Source organism: Chelon labrosus, assembly GCF_963514085.1.
Source record: "Chelon labrosus genome assembly, chromosome: 18".
NCBI lineage: Eukaryota > Metazoa > Chordata > Actinopteri > Mugiliformes > Mugilidae > Chelon > Chelon labrosus.
In genome coordinates this window covers 7,424,593-7,444,573 of record NC_140351.1, presented here as the reverse complement: position 1 = coordinate 7,444,573, position 19,981 = coordinate 7,424,593, and the positions used below count along the sequence as shown (strand labels likewise).

The window sequence follows — 19,981 nt, the reverse complement described above, 5'->3', positions numbered from 1 at the left end:
TTGCCCTACACTCAGTACGGGCCAGACATAACAGATCTTATGGTTTTGGAGCCGTCACTCAAGGTAATCCAGGAGTTTTTTTCAAAGCCTGTCAGGGTGAAGCGCACAGACTCACATTTCCCTCAAACAATGAAGATGACAGAATGGGCTTAAAAGCCCACAAGACGAAAATGCTCCATGAGGGGGCTGCATCGGGACCAGACAAGGAAGTAAAACATTAAACGTCTGTGAAAGAAAAGCTAAACTGCAGGACTTTTGTCTCCCTTTTCCAGTAGTGGGAGTAATTAGCTAAACACTGTTGACACATGTATATTGTTTGCCTACAGTCTACAGTCCCTCAGTCCCTTCTCTTTGAGGAAAAGCCACCCCAACAGTAATCTGTTTGTCCTCGCTGCTGATCACTTCCTCCTTTCTTTGGAGCGTAAGAAACTTTTCTTGGATGCCTCCTATCAGTGTTGCCAGATATGCGATAATTATCGTATTTATATGCTAGTTTAGGGTCTATACAATATAAAAGGTCAGATACTTCAATCAAATGGCCAAGCCTCTGTGTTTATTCCTTAGGTTATTGCAGTTCCATGCACATAGAATAGCTCTGATTTTAAAAGCACTGTATTGGCATGTGATTTTTCAAGCTGTTTTCGTACATGCGATAATTTGGGTCAAAATACGATAATTTTAAAGCGACAGTACAATATTTCTTCATTTCCCATCTGGCAAAACTGCCTGCTATGCTCTTTTTCATTCTTTGTTACGACCGGAGTCAGTGACTTCATAGAACCCAAGTTACATTTATAACTCTTGTGTATCCGGCTCCCCTATTCTCCTGGTTGCTATAAGGTGTTCTGTTGCTCCTCTCTTCATCTTTGGCAAACATTCATTACTGGTTGAGCGCAAACACATAGCTACCATCACGGCAGCATGGGAATTGTAGGATATACTCTGTAAAACAGAGAGATGTACTGTGCTTGGTGCTGGCTAGCTTTAATCAAGCATCGCGTGAACTCATTTTTCCAAGAGGTTGAGTCCTACATTAAAGCTTTAAGTTGACGTCGTTGATGCTTCGAGGTGTCAACACTAAAGATTGTTCGTCATCAGGTCATGGCCCATTTTGACAAACAAACAAACAAACAAACAGTTAATTAATACTATTAATAGCAATATGGCACTGACTCATAAGCTGACGTACGTAGGGAAGAGGCCACCGTCCACACAGACATTGATATTTGTGCGATTTATGCCACCACCACCACCACCACCACCACCACTCTATCTACCTCCAACTGCAAAGCTATGTTATTTGGATGTATCGATGGCAATGGACGTATTCTATCTTTTAAAATATGGGGACGAGTGTGAACAGTCATTTAAGACAGCAACATGTGAACTGCAGTTCAGAATTCATGAAAGCCTGACGTGGCTGTAAATACAGACACAAATAGAAAACAGAAGGGGTGGCACACACACACACACACACTGAAAGAGGTATTTATTGTGCTGATAAGGGATAGGAGGCCCTGCTGCTTTGAAATGCTGAGTAGAAGAGGGAGAGCGTCTGCCACGGTTCTGGGAGTATCTGACCTCCCACCATGGATAAAAATGAGGGATGGGATCACTGGGATTGCTCCATTCAGAACACCCCCACTTATCTGCTGCAATTAACATTAAAAGCCCCCAACACAAATAAATGAAAACATGAGAGCCTCTAAATATGAATGCCACCATATGCCATGCTCGGGGCTCTGTAAGATTGTCTGTATTGGCCTGTGTGTGTGCGTGCCTGCCATTTGTTATTGAAGTCCCCAAAAGAGGGAGGGGGAATATGGCGAAAATCAGTGTTAAACCATGTGAGCTCTGAGGGGAAATCCACCGCAGAGGTTCGAAGAGCAATTAAAAGTCAACGCGCCTCTCCAGCCGCCCACTACCGCTTCTCCATCTATTCTCAGAGCCTCGCGCACAGAGGTGGGAGAAGAACAGGGGGCAATATGGGGGGAGAGGATGGGAGGGGGGGTTGTTCCAGACCATAATTTTCCACAAGTGATGAACTGTGAAATGCAACAAAAGCCCCCATTAGCGCAAGAGGGATTTAGAGCCCGGAGAGCAAGAGCAGAGAAACGGGGGTAAAAAAAAAATGTCGTCGTCAAATTAAACAGACGAGCAATAGAAAAAAATTCTATGTCATAGAAATCAGACTGTGACGGACCATGTGGTTACTTCATATTATGTCCACAGATCCCGTGTGCTCATTTAACAACGTGGTATTCCTGGGTATCAAGAGCCTTTAAGATATTCAGAGGCTAAACCTGAGCTATGAGAGATCAGTCCTTCCTTAAAGGGGAACTATTGTTTTTTACAACCTGGATCTTATTTCTGGCATAAAATATTCCCTGTTGAGTCCAGAGTTACCTGTTATCATCATGCCATGGTTCGTCCACAACCTCAGAATCGGAAAAATATTCAGCCATGTTGCAAAAAACTAGCAGCAGGAAATTACAGGTAAATAAGCCAACCGTCGCAGGTTCGCGTGGCACTCAGAGATGACATCATCCGGTGTCTCTAGGTCAATCTACAGACCCCGGATGATGATAACAGGACTAACTCTGGACTCAGAGAATAGCACTAGCGTACGATAACAAAATATTGGTGAAATGAACGAGTTTCATGGCAGATAATGTGTTATTTGGAGGCTGCGTTTCGGTGCCCCATTCACTCCCACTATATGGATATACGCTGATCTAATTATCTCCCGAACGACTACAAATTACGGTTAGTAATTAGTTATATGGGTGAGTAAACGATCGTATTTAATGCCAGAAATAAGGTCCAGGTTGTAAAAAACAACAACAACCTTTAACTTATATTCAATACTAATTTTCCAAGAATTCATTATGACAGTATTCGGTTTCCAAAGCTGAATAAAAAGTAAAACATGCCTCCCAGGGTGAAACATTAGTCCATTCTCTCACCGACTTCATTCTCATACACCGAAGAGAACATTTTCCAAGTTGCATTGTCACTGCAGCTTCACATCTAAACACTATAAAACAAGATAAGACAAGGTTTTCAATTTCTCAACCCTCTGCAAGCTTTCCTCTCCATAGTTTATGGCAGACGAGGACATGTTTTGCTTCCAAACTTTAAAAAAAAAAAAAAAAAAGCCAACATAAAACCCTGTGGGAGGCTGGAGTCAAGGGGGCCCCCCTGTTATCTTGTTATGGCAGTGTAAACGGTGAGGCAACACTGAACGCCTTGATGGAGCCCAGATAGACGAGTCGCACACTCTCACACAGCAACAACATCACAGGGCCAACACCTGATGTTGTCTGCATACCAACTTTTCACCAACTTCACTTTCACAAACTTTTTTTCTTCCTTGGAGTAAACATTTATTTGCTCCTGTTTGCACTCAAAAAAAATACACTCAAGTACAGAATACTTAAACCACAAACAGTCAGGTCATAATGAAGTGGTGATAAAGAGGTGATGTGATGGTACTGAAAAGAACAAAGGGAAAAATCTGTCTTTACAGCAGAAACAAGAGAAAGTGCCCTTAGTTTCTATCCAGCTCTGCATTTTCCACAGTTTGCAAGGACAATACTGGGCTTAGGTAAAAAACATTATGTGTTCCTGATCATAAGAATCATTCCCTATTACATATATAGTGCTGCTGATGTCTTCAAATGGGGTTGTCTTTCTTTTTCATCAGTAAAACCCATATGAACGGCTTCTTCTAGGTGCCAAGAGTTGTATAAAGTTGTATAAAGTTTCCTTGAGGCACAAGGGTACCCCAGGCACAAGGGTACCCTGTTTGGTCCAAGGCCATGGACATGGACAGGATCTCAAGGCGCAACCATGGTGAGAAATCTACTCTCTGCTTTCACAGGGTGAGGAGCCACTGCTGATGAATCGTGGATGCCACCATTTGGAGGTTTACCGGGCCAGCTGGGAGTAGAACCAGGTGTAGACACAGAATCCACTGGAGGGATTATATATACATCTCGTCTGGCCTGGGAATGCACAGGGATCCCTCAGGAAGAACTGGAATGTGTTTCTAGGGAGAGGGACATCTGTAATTCCCTGATTAGCCTCTTGCAAACTGATCTTGGATAAGCGGAGGAAAATGGATGGATGAGGAATATGTTGATATTCTCATCCTCTCATTATGCCTTTGTACTTCCTAGATAAAAGTTAATGGTCATTAGCTTGCTAAACCAGTGTTCTTAGGACGTACGGCTGAAGTTTGTGGTACTATGTACGCTACCAACCGCTAACCGGGAGGAAGTACTCTGCATTTCTTTGAGAAAAAATGTCAGCCTTGTGACCCTTTAGATGTCAATGATTACGCAAAATAAAGATGAATTAATGAGCTTCTAAAATCTCAATGTACGTATAAGTACCAAAAATTGCAGTTCCTCAAATGTCCACTTGAGACTAGATCTGAAAGCGAGTCAATCTCCATAGAGCTCAATGTTCATATGGTCAACATTACAACATTACAGCTTAGTACAAAAGACTTCCACGTACACGATGAGCTAGGTAATTGTTCAGATTACGTATGCAACCTTTTTATATTGTGTTAATCCACCATTGGCAGAATGGGCCAATTGAGCAATTGTTCGTATCGTATGGGTGGTTCCACTTAAATAGTTTCAAATACGAAACACAACCTAATTGGTTATTTTAGGTTGTTTATCTCATGTGAGTACACGTTTTTTTTTCTTTGATCTGAGTCAAGGAAAATAAAACTTAAATAAAACTGGATGTCTCGTTGCTCAGTCTTACTCAGACTCTCTAAGGCTGAGCCACAACGTGCCCATAACAGGATGTGTGGCATTTTCTGCCAACACCTGTTTAATGGACTTCTCTCGAGCCTGCCCTGGGTTTGGCTGACAAGTCTGTGTTTGTGTTGGTGCTTGAAGGCCTGGAAGAGCGAGTACTTGCAGGAAATAAGACAATGATAAAAATTCAGACAGCGCCCGACGCTCATGCAAAGTTTATGGTACAGGATGGCTCGGAGAGAATATGATGAGATCCTCCTTTGACTGTGGTGTCTGTAACCTTCACACTGGTCAGGTACAGTCCGACTGTCTGACAGTTTCTCTGCTGTGTTAGACAATATTCGACCTATTCTCACTGCACTGGTAGAGTTTCAGGGATATGTATCAAGCTGCAAAATTAAGGCTAGTAAAACTGCTGGATTCAGAACACGAGGTGGGCAGTGGACAGGCTGCAGATTTAACCTCAAGAATGGCAACACTGGTCATATACAAATGATTTAACCCTTCTCAGCGTATGGTTTCCACGCTAGGTTCTTAAAACTCATTTTCCATTTTGTCACACACTCATTTCTCCACTAAATATGAATTTATACACTTAGAAAAATATGGAAATTCCTACTAGACATGTAGCTAGAGGGGACTACAATCCCACACAGAACAATGTTAGTTGAGCTGTCTTTCCTTTCAAAGCATCACATCAGTGGAATTGAGTACTCATTGAGTTGAGCATTTAAGCATCATTTTAGTTAAGGCTTTTTTGAGAACCAACAACTCTTAAATTGTGTTCTCCCACCTTTGAGACATTGCTATGCCATGCACAGGTCGTTTAACAATTGCAAACCTCATCTCTATCCATTGTGACCATCATGTATAGTGTCAACAGCAGCATGTTTTTTCATGTTCTTTGCATTTCTGTCACTCATTTTCAAGATGCTGTTCTGCTATCATCGATGTCATTGGTTCTCTGAAGAACTGCAGGCTGTTTTGCCTCCACAGAAGGGGAGCTCAATCCTCTGCTTGCTCATATTGCAGACGAACAATGTCCAACACAACAAGAATGCAGAGGATGATATGGAAAAGAATTGTAGACTAGGACAGGCGGCCACCGTATTTATTTAATGCAGACAGAGAGAGGCAGAGGTTGCAGCTGCATTAGCCTGGGCCGAAGGATACGGCCTATAGACTTTGAGCACTGCAGACCGGCACACTGGCTTTGAAATGTCCACCTTGTTATCGTAGGCAGCGGGATAACAACCGTTCGTGTAACTCTGAAAACTTAACATTCGTCATCAATATAACACACACAAAGGAAGTCATTGCTTCAGCTTATCCCGCTGATTGATCCACGTACAAATTCTGAGAATTTTCCCTTAATTATACCGATTTAGTATCACGTATGACGACGCACCATATAAGCCCACTGAATACTCGGTTTGTAAACTGGCACAGATTCCTTTTCTTCCTATTGACTGATCACAGCACCATACTCTATATTTAGTGGTTCTGTCTGTAGTAGTAGCACGACTTCAGCCTCAAGCTTTGTAAAATACTACGCAGCATTAAATAGCTGTTAAGACGACGGAACCCGTCCTGTCCGTAAAGAAGAAGTGTGCGCTATCCATCAAGTCAAGCACTGTCATGAATGCACAGTGCAGCGTGCGCTACCTTAACGTCTGACTGTTTGAGGGTTGATTAGGCTAATTAAATCACATGAGAGACAGAATTCCCTTGAGCACAGATTAAGATCATGTGTGAAAAATTCAGTCAAGACTAGACGCTGCCTGTTGGTGAATTATACAGAAATAATCCAGCTCCAGCTTTGTTTGGTACCTCAGATAGCTATCACTAAGCAAACAAAGAAACAACGCACAGCCAGTTTTATTTTTTTCCCCCCTGAGCCTGTCAAGAATTTCAATAAATCTTTTATTTTGTTTGGTCTGGTGAAGATGAAAGTAGGCTCGTAAAATGGGTCGAGTTGATTTAATCGTCCGATGTTAAACTGTTCTGTTAAATGAGCGATTAGTTTTTGATGCCGTTTAATTGCGACAAGGTGACTGCAATCAGACATTTTCACATCAATCAGCAGAACTTAAAAAATCCACCTCTGTGCTCGTTTTTAACAATGTCACCTCCTCACAAAATAACACAAAAAAAAAAAGCCAATAAAGACACTTTCATGAGCCAGATTGTCACAGCCAACAGTGTTAGAAAAAAAATAAAAGCTGCCATCTCTGTTCTCTCCATCTCATCCTCCTCTAACCTCTTGCATTGACTGAGTGTTGCGGTATGAAATGAGACATATTGCAGCTGACAGCGCACTCGTTTCTCTAGGAAATGTCAGCGTGGAGCCTGTTGAGAGGCGGCACAGTGTGTAAGATTGTGACGGCAGAGGTACGGGGGGAGTTAAAACGCTTTGTCTCTCTGAAACCTCTAATCAGGATCAGCTTAGGGAAAGGTCAGATTTGTATACCGCAATGTAAATCCACGGGAGCCTACAGTGCGTCTGACTTGCATATATTTGCTAACACACCTAGAAAAGCCCCATGTATGGTGCTTCAATGGGTTCTTGGATAATTGACTGGTCATAATGAAAAGAAAAACAAAACAAAACATACTATAGTGGCTGTAAATTTGAAAGAGAGAGAAAGAGTTTGAATGCTTGTTGAAGTTCTTTGCTTGATTATTTTCATTGTTTGACAGTTCATTCTATATAATTTATCTTAGTCAGGAAGATCTTTAGGAATTTTTCACATCAGAAACACACAAAAACCAAACATTACATCAACTAAACAAAGAGAGGAGCAACACAACAGCCTAGAGACACCTTTCCAACTAACAAGAAGTGAAAAGTGCTGCCTCTCAGACTGATATACACCGGAACGTACCATCTGCTCAGGTTACCACGGGGGTGAGTCAAACGGTACGTTCGACGAATCCGCGCAAAAAAAAATCAAAAGTGTGTACGCCACTGCCTGAAAATTTTTTAAAACTTGATGACTGAGATGAACAAAAATCACAGCAAGTATAGGCGCATAAAGTGAATCTCTGTAAGTGTAGTTTCAGTCTTCCATAATTTGATAAAGCCTCGTCAGTTCCAAGGGACCGTTAATGATCCACACCTGTTTTCACTCTTGACAAGGAGCAGATTAACCTCAACACCACACGCAGAACAAAAAAGAAAAAGACTTTACATCTATTATTAACCTTAGCACTAAAGAATTCAGTATCACGTAGCTAAACTAAAAATACACCATGTTGCTCGTGTTTTTGTTAATGTTGGCTGATCAACTGTTTAGAGGGTAAAGCTGACACTTGAGAAAGGGTGATAACGTTGGGCAAACGCAATTTAAGGTGTTGCTGAACTCACTTTATTTTTTCTCACAGTATTTCACATATACTATAAGGAATGCTTTTTAGTATGAGGAAATGAAGCAAATAACGTGCAGTGGGACCCAAAAAATCACATACACTGCCTGGCCAACAAAAAAATAAATAAAAATGGAATATGCCCGTGAACATCAGGGAAGAAAAAAATCCATTGATGGTATAACCTGGTCATTCAGTATATTCAGGTAGTCAGCTGACCTCATTCTTTGGACACATAATGTTGCTGAACCTAGACCTGAGCAACTGCAGCAACCCCAGATCATAGCACTGCCCCCACAGGCTTGTACAGTAGACACTCGGCATGATGGGTGCATCACTTCATCTGCCTCTCTTCTTACCCTGATGCCCCCATCACTCTGGAACAGGGTAAATCTGGACTCATCAGACCACATGACCTTCTTCCATAGAGATGCCACAATTCGAACGGGACCAAAAAATAATTATGATCTCTCCATAGACTGCCGTTCATATTTTTTCGAAAGATAGGTCCCATGACCCGGAAGTAGAGGGGCGGGACTTCGGCTCTCTATTGCTCCAGAGTCCAATCTTTATGCTCCCGAGCAAACTGAAGCCTTTTTTTTCCAGTTAGCCTCACTGATTAGTGGTTTTCTTAAGGCTACACAGCTGTTCAGTCCCAATCCCTTGAGTTCCCTTTGCATTGTACGTGTGGAAATGCTCTTACTTTCACTATTAAACATAGCCCTGAGTTCTACTGTTGTTTTTCTTCGATTTGATTTCACCAAGCGTTTAAGTGATCACTGATCACGATCAATCAGGATTTTTCTATCCTTCCCGTTTTTAATAATGTGTTGGACAGTTCTTAACCCAGTTTTAGTAGTTTCTTCAATCTCCTTAGATGTTTTCTCTGCTTGATGCATGCCAATGATTTGACCTTTCTCAAACAGACTAACATCTTTTCCACGACCACGGGATGTGTCTTTAGGCATGGTTGTTGAAATAAATGAGAAGCTACTCATTGCATCAGTTGGGGTTAAATAACTTGTTACCAGCTGAAAGATAAGTTATATCCAGGTGACAATTTTGTTTTTGGCCAGGCAGTGTATATATGTCAGTCACTTAGATTTAAACATGTACACACACACGTCTTAATAATCCCCCCTTTCGTTTCCTAATTTGTGGTTTCAGTCTTCCTTAATTTGACAAAGCCCCGTCAGTTCTAAGGGACCGTAATGATGAACAACTGTTTTCACTTTTGAGAAGGATCTTGAATTAACCTCAAGACCACATGCAGAAAAAAAGAAAAAACTTTACATCTATTATTAACCTTACCACTAAAGATTTCAGTGTCACGTACCTAAACTAAAAATACACCACTTGTGTTGCTCATGTTTTTGTTAATGTTGGCTGATCAGCTGTTTAGAGGGTAAAACACCGTGCTGACACTTGAGAAAAGGTGATAATGTTGGGCAATCACGCAATTTAAGGTGTTGCTTACTGGTGTACTGTATGGTATGTCACATATACTATAAGGTTTGGCTAATAGTATGAGGGAATAAAGCAAACAGTGTGCAGCGTGACCCTAAAAATTCTTATATATATTTAAATCACTTAGATTTAAACATGTAGTCACATGGAGTCACAATATAACTGAGTGAAAAGTGATAATATGCTCCATACTCCAGCTTTAGTGAATAAATAAATATCATATGCTCCAACATGGCTACACTTTTTAAAGCTAAACAGATTTATTAAGACCCTATGTGTGATCTAAACTCCTTTGATTGAAGCTAAAATGGGAGAAAGCCACACGCTGCACCACGTCTTAATAACCCCCCCACTCGGTTCTTCATTTAGATTTGATTGGCTATGAAATGCACCGGCCTGCCCGGCACTCAGGTTTCAGCATTCATCAGCACTTCCTGGTTGTAAATTGATGGCACGGACGGAGATGTACGGTACAGTACTTGCACGGGAATGCATTAAGGACATCCATGCAGACATGAGCACAGTTTTCAAACGTGGTTTTAAATTATGGAGTTGCGACTTTACGCCTTGTGCATTGAAGAAGAAGCAGCACACGCGGGCTGGTTGATAAGTTGTGGTGTTTAAATCGTTATGTTTAACCTCAAAATCTCTGCAGTAAAGTAAATGAAACACTCGTAATTCATTTGTGTGTCCTTCAATACGATGCAGCGGATGGACACAGAGGTAGCACAAGTACTTCTCAGTGTAATCTACTTGTACTGGACGACAAAGACACAATTAAACACAAGTGCTTGCATTGATTTTATGATTCAGTACATTTTTATGTTTTTCAAGAGTTCACAATAATCAGAACTCAAAGCTGCTTTTCCCCAGGACCTGCACAAACTCAAAGTCCTCAGCCGGTCGAGGCTGTGAGAGCTGTCCACGCTTTTAAAGGCCAGTCTGAGTCTAACTTGAGGGGACAGTGAAATCTCATATGATGGCGGATTCATGTGCCGGAGTTCAGTGAATGCCAGCTTATTGCTATCGAAAAGGTCACCGGGCTAGGAGGCAAATAAAAAGTCTTTACTGCGGAGAGTGGCGCGTGCGTCCGAGTGTACTGTGTGTGATGCTGTCTTCCTTCATCTGTGACCCTGGGATGAAGGCCGCAACCTGAGATAAGCACGTTCATATAAGCGCCACGCCCTCGAGCTGCTGCACCTCTCTCTGTCTCTCTCTCTCTCTCTCTCCTCTTGTCAGGCTTTGGTGTCTGTTACCCTCAGCCCTCCAGGAAGCAGATACAAGGCTTTAAAATACACCCGCCTCCACAAAATCAATTACCAGAGAGATGAAATTCTCCGATAACGTGGCCTAATGATAATTGCCCTGAATCTGCAGTGATCTGACTTATGATGCAAACCACTATTGGCACTGCTGCAGCAGTGTATTGGCAGCCAGAGTAGCTGAAATATCAATGATAATTGTTCCGATGTTGATTTGGAGCCACGTTACTGCCTGGGGGTAAACATAAACCAATTGCAGAGGATTGAACTCTATTGTAAGCGGCGGGGGTCATATTTCACTGATGTTCGTGTGATTTGTGATTAGTACAGTACGGCTGAGAGAGGAAATGGCTACGTGGGAGCTAACCACTGCCTGTTTAATTGAAGCACTCCTACCACATTGACTGCTGGAGACACGAGGGCGGCAGCGCGGCGCAAACTCCCGCTAATTCAATAAGCGATCATCAGACTGTTAAAAGGCTGGCAATAATAATTATAAACTCTGTTTCAACTGCGCGTCCAGAAATAGAGCAGCCAGCACCGCTGAAGCATCGGGCACGGATGACCGCGGCTCATGCAGGATTCAGACAATTTATCCGCAACACAGCTGCTCCAAAGCAAATAAGGAGCGCTTCAGGTTCAAATGTGGATCAGTGAGAGGTCAGGGAGTTCAAGACAGAGGTTAACTGCGTTTTTTGTTTTTTACAAGGACCTCCCAGACGTGGCATCCCACACCCGCCTAAGTCACGCCGCCTTCAGCCAACCTTGGAGTCAGCTGATGATGGAAGTCAGCATTTTTTTTTTTTTTTTAAAAGTGCCTGAGAGATGTCGGGCTGAATAATGCGTCCCATGAATAAAACACATTAGCTACAAAACATGTTGAATTATTCACATTTCAGGGCCTCCATTCCTGTATACGCTGGAGATATTAGTTCTTCAGTCATCATATGCGTCGCACATAGTCCTCTGAGTCCCCGTCTCATGTTCACTCCCTCTCTCACTGTCTTTGTCATCTGTGTTTTGTTAATCCCTCTCTGTTCCTCCTCTCAGCTGACTTTCTGCTGATGACGACTGTCTATTTATACCCCTCAACTTACTACTTTTCCTGGAACATCTCGCTATTTATCTAAGGGGCTCTTGAAGCCGTTGCGGAGCGCATTTGTTCTGAGAGAATCTTTCATGACTCGCTAACGCGCGGCGGCCCAAAATGGATTCATCATTTAGCGGTAATCTGAGGCGACCAGCTGTGAGTTTCAAGGCGCACAAAAAATGTTTTTTAAAAAAGGGCGTTTTGTTAATTAAATACTTGACCTAATATGCATCTCTTGCTCATTTTATTTTCAGCTCCCTGAGGGATTTTGTGATTTTCATGATTGCCGTCTAATTTGCGGAATCAACACCATCACAGGAACTTAAGTTTAACCAAATGAGCCAATAATTTTTATTTAATCAGCTTTTTAATTAAAATGATTAAATCCCACAAAATATCACTTTTAAATCATCATAATTTTACTAATATGCAGTAATCTGTCTTGTGGTTCAGCCCTTGTGTTTTATTTTTCTCAAGTTAGCCCCCAAAACCTAATTGGTTCATTATTCTACAGTTATTCAATCAAAACCAACTTAAAGCAAAGTACAACAAGAAAGAAAGATGATGTTCCTGATAATTATGATGCTATTCCAACTATTAAAAACTATTTATACAGTATATAGCACATAGAACAAGATTATGAGTTGTGTATCAGTCTGTCTTTAAATTACTGCAATAATGCGGATATTGGATTTATATACAGTACAAATAGCAGCAGCCTGTGTACAGGAATAATAAACAAAATGCTTTTTGAGATGTGGCATTCTATGAACAAATGTATGTAAGATTAAATAAAGTATCAGTGAATAAATCAAATTTATAGCAAACAGTTGACTTTCAATTTGACTTTGCTAGCTAGCTCTTAAGTTAAGCTAGCTTCATGTTACTGGTGGAGTCATTTCCTTCGGGTTTTGACGAAATCTCTTTAAATACTTTAAATCCCCAAGATCTAAAAAGTCAAGAGCACAAACATTGGGTTTTAAAAAGTGGCGGTAACATAATTTTTTATTGGTGAAAAACACAACAATTAGCTTCACATGCTACGTCAGTTGTAATGTTCTCCGTCAGGCTAAACTGAGTACAGAGCAGAGGAGATGCTTTCAGGAGCAATAGGAAAAACAACACAAGCACGGCGTTGTTTGAAACATGATTCGTTATGAGACCATGGCGGAGTAAATTAGACCCTGACGGGACACCGGAGCATTAACATTGTATGAAAACCCTGTAGCTAGTAGCCAGGTCAGAAAATCTACTTTTGAACAATGTTTGATTTGTATTAGAAGTGCCGCTGCTTTTACTGAGTTGAATTTATCAGGAAGCCAGGCCGACTTCCCCACCAAAGTTTCCCCAACCACTGATACCCCCCTCCCCCAATGGTCAAGTTAATTTTATCTAATTTTATATTTTCATCATTTAAGGCTACCTTGTGCTTTTATTAAAACAAACTAAATAGCCTTATTTTTTTTGCGGGCCTGGGGCATGGGAGTTTGATTAGGCCCCGGTAAAGATCGGCAGGGCCGAACAAAACTTTTGAGTGGACTTTATACAGTGATTGACAGATGAGTAATGATGTTGTACTCATACGTGTCAGCCATGGAGTTGAATTTCTTCAAAATGGCTGTTTAGAGTCTGTTGTTAAAGATATGAACAACAAAATAACTTTAAAGGACGAACAGTTAACAGTGATAAATTCATTTGTTGAGAATGTCTTCATCACTTAATTTCACATACTTCGTTGCTCTGAATGGTTGTAGGACAATCCAATTGCGTAGAGAGGTACTTTTTTCTCTGTGCGGGGTGAAATAATGAAATCCAAACGCAGGGTTACCATATTCTGAACTGAGTCTGAGTTAAGCCAGGTTAGAGCAAAATGTGTATCATATACACCTATCAGCCACAACATTAAAACCACTGACAGGAGAAGTGAATAACATTGACCATCTGCAGACAATTATGTTCTTTTGGGAAACTTTTGGACCTGGCATTCATTCATGTGGATGTTACTTAGACATGTAGCACCCACCTAGACCAGACCAGACACCCACACCCCATAGCAATGACACTCCTTGATGGCAGCAGCCATCTCCAGCAGGATGCAGAATAACGATTTAGGAACAATTTAAAAAAAAAAACATGAAGAACAGCACAAGGTGTTGACCTGGCCTCCAAATTCACTAGATCCCAAATTGATCAAGTGTCTGTGGGATGATCCACAAAGGCCCCCCACTAGCAACATTCTGTTGCCAGACACCACAGGACACCCTCAGAAGGCCCATGTCCATTCTCGGATGAGTCACATCTGTTTTGGAGGCACAAGGGAGACCTACACAATTTTATATCATAATGTTATGCCTGATCGTAACAATGCTAATGTGCAGCAGGTATATTGTATACCATGTGCCTTGACTTAGCTTGTTAACATTCATTAACTAATCAGCAGAGATGTCAGACTTCATTTTGAGAGGTGAAATTAATCTCCTAGGGCCCATCAATGTCCATTAAACGATTTTGCCATCTGTCTAACCAGCCATCGGACTGATTATATGTATGCTAAAAAAAGGTAGAGACACAACTTTTAGCAGTTAGCAGGAGCACTGGGAATCATCCTGTGGTATCATGTGGTATCCTTCATCTCAGAGCTGATCACGATACACTATCTGTAAACTAAAACAGATTAATTTCTCAAAGGACGCCAAATGTGCTCCAGTGCAAAAAACAAAAAAGCCTCAGAACTATTAGATGAACATTTTAAAGGTAGAAAAATGACCATATGGGCTGATAAAGGAGGGCGACACTGATTATTATCAGTGGACCAGTGTGTTTAAATAAAGACCAACAGAGCACTGAACAGTCACTGCGTGGGTAAAGGTGCTGCTCAGCGCGAGAAAAACAAAAACTTTGTGCATTTACGCTTAAAATAATGCTCCCCTTATGTCCTCAAAGAAGCTGTTGTATTTTTAGTCCACCTGTGCACTATTTCATCCAGAGATTGTTTGAATTTTTAGGCCGGTCGCTCCAGAAGACAAACATAGACGCAAGAGAAAAGCTGCGCTGGGACGTCTTTTTACTTTAAAGTCACGAGTGAGGCAACAATATTTTCATGTGACTCCAATGTCTGTTTGTGTAAGTGTGTGTGTCGGGAGGGAGGGAGTATGCGTGTGCTCACATTATACAGTGTTTTTCTGCAGCGTCAACAGCACTTCAGACAATGTTTGCAGAGTACACCGAGCAGCAGCTCTCTAAACAGCAGTACATGACGTCAATGGGCTCAAACCTACAGCCACGGCAGCGTATCTGAGTCACGCATAAAGTGTGTGTCAGGTCAGAACAAGCCGAGCAGACGCACGATGCACGCTGTCGGAGAGCTGCTTCCGTCTGTCACACTTTTTCATTCATGTTCCTGCGTACTCACCAGGGCACAGTATGTCTCCGGAGGGTCTCCACAGGTGATGTTGGGGGGATCCAGGGTAACCTTCAGGTACTGGGTCATGTCTGCTGCTTCTGGCTGGCAGGCCATGTAGTCCCAGGTTAAGCCTTCGTCTGAGTAACCCTGGGACTTGCACACGTCGTAGTGGCCCCACGCTGTGGGGTAGTGCTGCATGGCCGCCTGGCAAACACCAGTCCATATTGCCTGCAGCGCCAACGCAAAATGGAAACGCATGACTGGTTCTCTCGGCTCCTTTTCAAGGAGCAGTCCGAAGGTACGAAACAGGGGGATCACTCTTCTGCTTCCACTTATACAACTCACTCAACTGGAGAGAGGAGGCATGAGGAGGTTTCGAGTTTTTCTTTACGATTTCTGTCGTGGTGGATGACTGTAAGGGACGGCGGGGTTACCAGTCCATTGAGAAGATAAGAGGAGAGGGCCGAGGGAGGGAGGAGGACGGTGGTGGTGGTGGTGGAGGAGGAGGAGGAGGAGGAGGAGGAGGAGGAAGGGGGGGAAGCGAGAAGGAGATAGCCCTCTGACACGCTGATAGGAAGATGAGTGACAGGTCTCCTCAGCTCGCCTGGCTGTCAATCATGGTCCTCGTCCTGCGCGACGATCTGGCACTGCAGAGAAACAGAAGAAGGGAGGAGGGGGGAGTGAGTGAGTGAATATACCTCCCTTATGGGAGTAGGACTTGACAGTGAAAGAACATTAGCCGGTTCCAAGGCACGGGTAAAAGGCGTACGTGTGAATAGAAAGTTGCATGGGTGAGAGAATGGGGTGCCATGTTGGTGTTTGTTGTCCATCAGAAACACAGAAAATCAGTAAGCCAAGCCATCAGGGTAAACCGGATCCTGCTGCTTTCACACCAAACCCCCACCCCACTCAGACGTACCGAGCCTACAGTGCTGCAGCTTTTCCCCAAGCCCTCCACACTCTCCTCGCACCTCACAAACACCCCCACACTGTATGGGCTGGAACCATAAAGAGCGTGAAGAACATGAAGAAATCCCATGTTTTATGTGGCCATGGAAATATTTAACCATAGTGCTGCCTTAATCATGAATACTGGACTCTTCTTCATGTTGTCGAACCAATCTACTAGTTATACAATGAGAAATGTGCCACAATTGCACATGTACATAAAGATATATGACTAAAGATTAAATAAAGGCAATATGTGCACATACGCATGTCAGATCAATACATCCATAGTGGGGCTGGGTTTTAAAAAAATAGATTTTCCGATTCCAAAGATCTGATATTGATTCATAATTCATTGATTCCATTTCCTGCATCCTCTTCGTTAGAAATCTCTGCGCGTTCTTGCGAGACTCACAAATGGGAAATATGAAACCGTATACTTGCATTAATTTGAGCAATGAATGAACACAGTTGTGCCTAAAGTAGCTCAAAAAAATATAAACGCTGGCAGCATCAGGTGTATCATGATACCTAAATGGCTATCACTGGGCACCAGAGTCAGATCTAGGGGCTCATTAATAATATATATTTGAAAAGCAGCATTCTGTAAGCACCAGATCGACATAATACATCTTTAAAAAGCTGATCTGGCAGTCGCTATCCATTAGATGCAGGGCAACATTTATCATTAATTTTGTGTCCACCTGATGGGTGAAAATCCTATAAAGACAATGCCCTTCAGCAGCTAATGCTGCACTACCACCTTGTTGGAGGTAAAAATGGCCGCTTGCTGCTGCTGAAAAGGTGCTGCAGAGACTAGTTTAGAGAAAAATGAGCTGAAACACAGTGAAAAAAGCTGTAGACTGGGACGCTTGATAATAATAATTGGGTGGGTTCATTTATACGACCAACATTAAACACAAGTTATCTGAGCAGTAATTAATATCAAACAATTAATAACAGTCTTAAAGTGAACTATTAGGATTATTTCCAACTCTACATTTTTATTTAGGGACTCCTCGTATATCTTATGCTGGCCCTTAATCAGCTCAACAAGACATTTTGGCTCCTTTAAGGGCCACATTGACACTACGAGCAACACAAGCTACATGCTACGAGCTAAGTGCGGCGTTACTCGTTTAAAGTTTTAACTGGTGAAACGAAAGCATTTAAATGACTGGTGTCTCACTGCATAAATGTATAAAATAAAATTGAAGGCTGCTCAAATTTGATCTGTAGCACGTCATGTCCGCCATGTAGCCAAGTGTTGGGCATCAGTTTGAGCTTTGTATCGCCTGCTTCCATTCAGAACCACATATAAGAATATGCTCTAACCTTTGTTAATCAAAGGTTAGAGCAGAACAAAGAAAGTTTTCCTCATGTATGTTAATGTAAGAAATGCACTAAAATCCGGGCCGAAGCGGAAAGCATCCAACTGTACAGTATCTTCATTTAACTGTTGGTTATTTATTTTATGAAGCACCTATGATACTCAACCAGACTGTGTTAAGAGGATGTGCACAGGCTAAGTAGATTAAAATATTTAATCGCGATTAATCGCATGATTTCAATAGTTAATGCAAATTAATCTCACTTTTTTTAAAATCTGTTCTAACTGTAACTTAAAGGGATACGGTTTCAGGTTTTTATCAACATGGGAGTGGGCAAATATGCTCACTTTTATGCAATTTATTTCAATTTCTTTTAATTATTATTATCGCAACAGTCCATAGCAATGATAAATAGTGAACTTGTCGTTCAAAAGAACCCCGTCTTTATCTGTTTCTGCGTATTTGTTTTTGCTTGCGTTCTTTTTGGTAGTGTTGACGGTATGTATCAGGATGTGCATTAAATTACACATTTAAAAAATAAATTAGTGCCATTAAAAGGATTTTGCATTAACTAGGTATTAAGTAATGTTAACTTTGACGGCACAAATGCAGATGTCTACAAAGTATTGCTTATAGTTTGATATCCTGGCTTTGCTTCCACTTGCACGCACAAAGACTAGTGTGCACACTTGGAACGGTGAGCAAGTCAATGACAGGACATAAACAAAAGCATAATAGATTTAATAATCCACACATTTACTTTTTAAGAGAACAAAACCCAGCAACACAAGAGCTCCACTGTACCTTGACGTTGCACAATTTAGCCTATAACAGTCCTGTATTAACACCTTGTGGCTGCCTTAAGTCACTTTAAGTGGTAGATCTCCCCATAGCAGAAGCCGTAGCACTATATATCACACACAGTGATTTACTTCATGGGGTGGATAGCATCCATTTATAACTGCCAGCCGCTGTGGGCCGTGGCCTCGCTTTTCCTTTTGTCTGAAGTTTTTGTTTTGAAACGCCTACTTAAACACAACTAGGCGTCAGCTTTACTTTCCCTGATCCTTTTTATTCTCTCACTGCTCCTTGCATCGGCAGGTTCACGTTCAGGTTTTGAAATAAATGCTTAATATTAGATATGTAGCTTGGTGTGAGAGGTACGAGACCAAAGGGGGAAACACCAGAGACAGACTTCAATCGCACACGACATGACACACCGTTCAGAAATGTCGCCTATTAATTCAAATGATAGATTAGATTAGACTCAAAGCTGCATCTAGAGTGTCATTAAATGAAAGAGAACAGCAACAGTGTCACTAAAATCGGATTACATTAACACACCGCACACACATGTGATTGTTCACGGAGATTAAAATCAGGTTTTTACAATTAACAAGATATCCAGGATGTGCAGCCGAGCACCCGCTGTGACGTAATTATACGGCGGCATACAGTATATTTAACACGACGGTGCAAGAGAGACAATACGTGGGAAATAATACACTTTACAAAGGAGCTGTACATTTAATAAGCCACCTGATGTGTTAAAACTATTACGCAACTTCCAAGCGTGGTCTTCATTACAGAGGGCGTGATAAAATGTGCACACGGGACGCAGAGTCGAAGGGGCTCGGCTGAAAAACGGCGGCGTACGCTAAAGGCACACTTAGCGCTATTTCACATGTACGTATGGGGATGTGGCAATGATCCTATTTTTATGTGCCTCTCAAAATGTAAATTGGATGCATCGCGCGAAGATGTATGGCGGATACGGGGCTGTTTCTGTGTTTCGCGCCGTGCCATTCAGAGTCATTTCAATCTGACTGAATGTAAATCATCACTTTAAGGAACAGCCAAGGTCAGGGGCAAAACCTCGGTAGCATACAAATACACTCACGCGGTGGGAAAATATCCTTTAATGCTACTGGAAACAATACAGGCTGAGAAACGTGGTAAAGGTGAGGTATTTCAAAAGTTGAATGCGAACTGGAAAAATAATACCTTGGCCTTTTAGTGCATATGTTCTCTAAAAATAAAATAAAATATATTTTTAGAATTTGTTCCAGTGCAAAAGAAAATTGAGTTTAATCCATGGTTTTTATTAGAAGTATGTGTGGAAGACGGTGTAAAACTAGCACAAAAAAAAGCACAAGAGCAAGTATCGTACAGTAAGTCAGAGGACAGAGGAAGGAGGAAGAAGAGGTTAAGGTGGGGCAAAGAAATGAAGCACCTTAAATGTAAAACGTAAGAATGTCAATAGGAGAGATGTCAGCAGGTGAGGAAGCAGCCAATTATCCAGAGGAACTCTTGGCACAGAGCTCCCTGTTCCCATT

At 41.8% G+C, this 19,981-nt stretch overlaps 1 protein-coding gene across 1 annotated transcript in view; it reads right to left on the bottom strand.

Annotated features, from left to right (window-relative positions):
- Positions 1–19,981, bottom strand: part of ntng1a (netrin g1a) — a gene marked incomplete at its 3' end in the record, with an annotated part of 261,620 nt that overhangs the window by 83,768 nt on the left and 157,871 nt on the right. Inside the window, exon 2 of the mRNA XM_084565608.1 lies at positions 15,376–15,570. Within this exon, the coding sequence (XP_084421734.1) occupies positions 15,376–15,570 (195 nt within the window). The remainder of the gene's footprint in view (positions 1–15,375; positions 15,571–19,981) is intronic.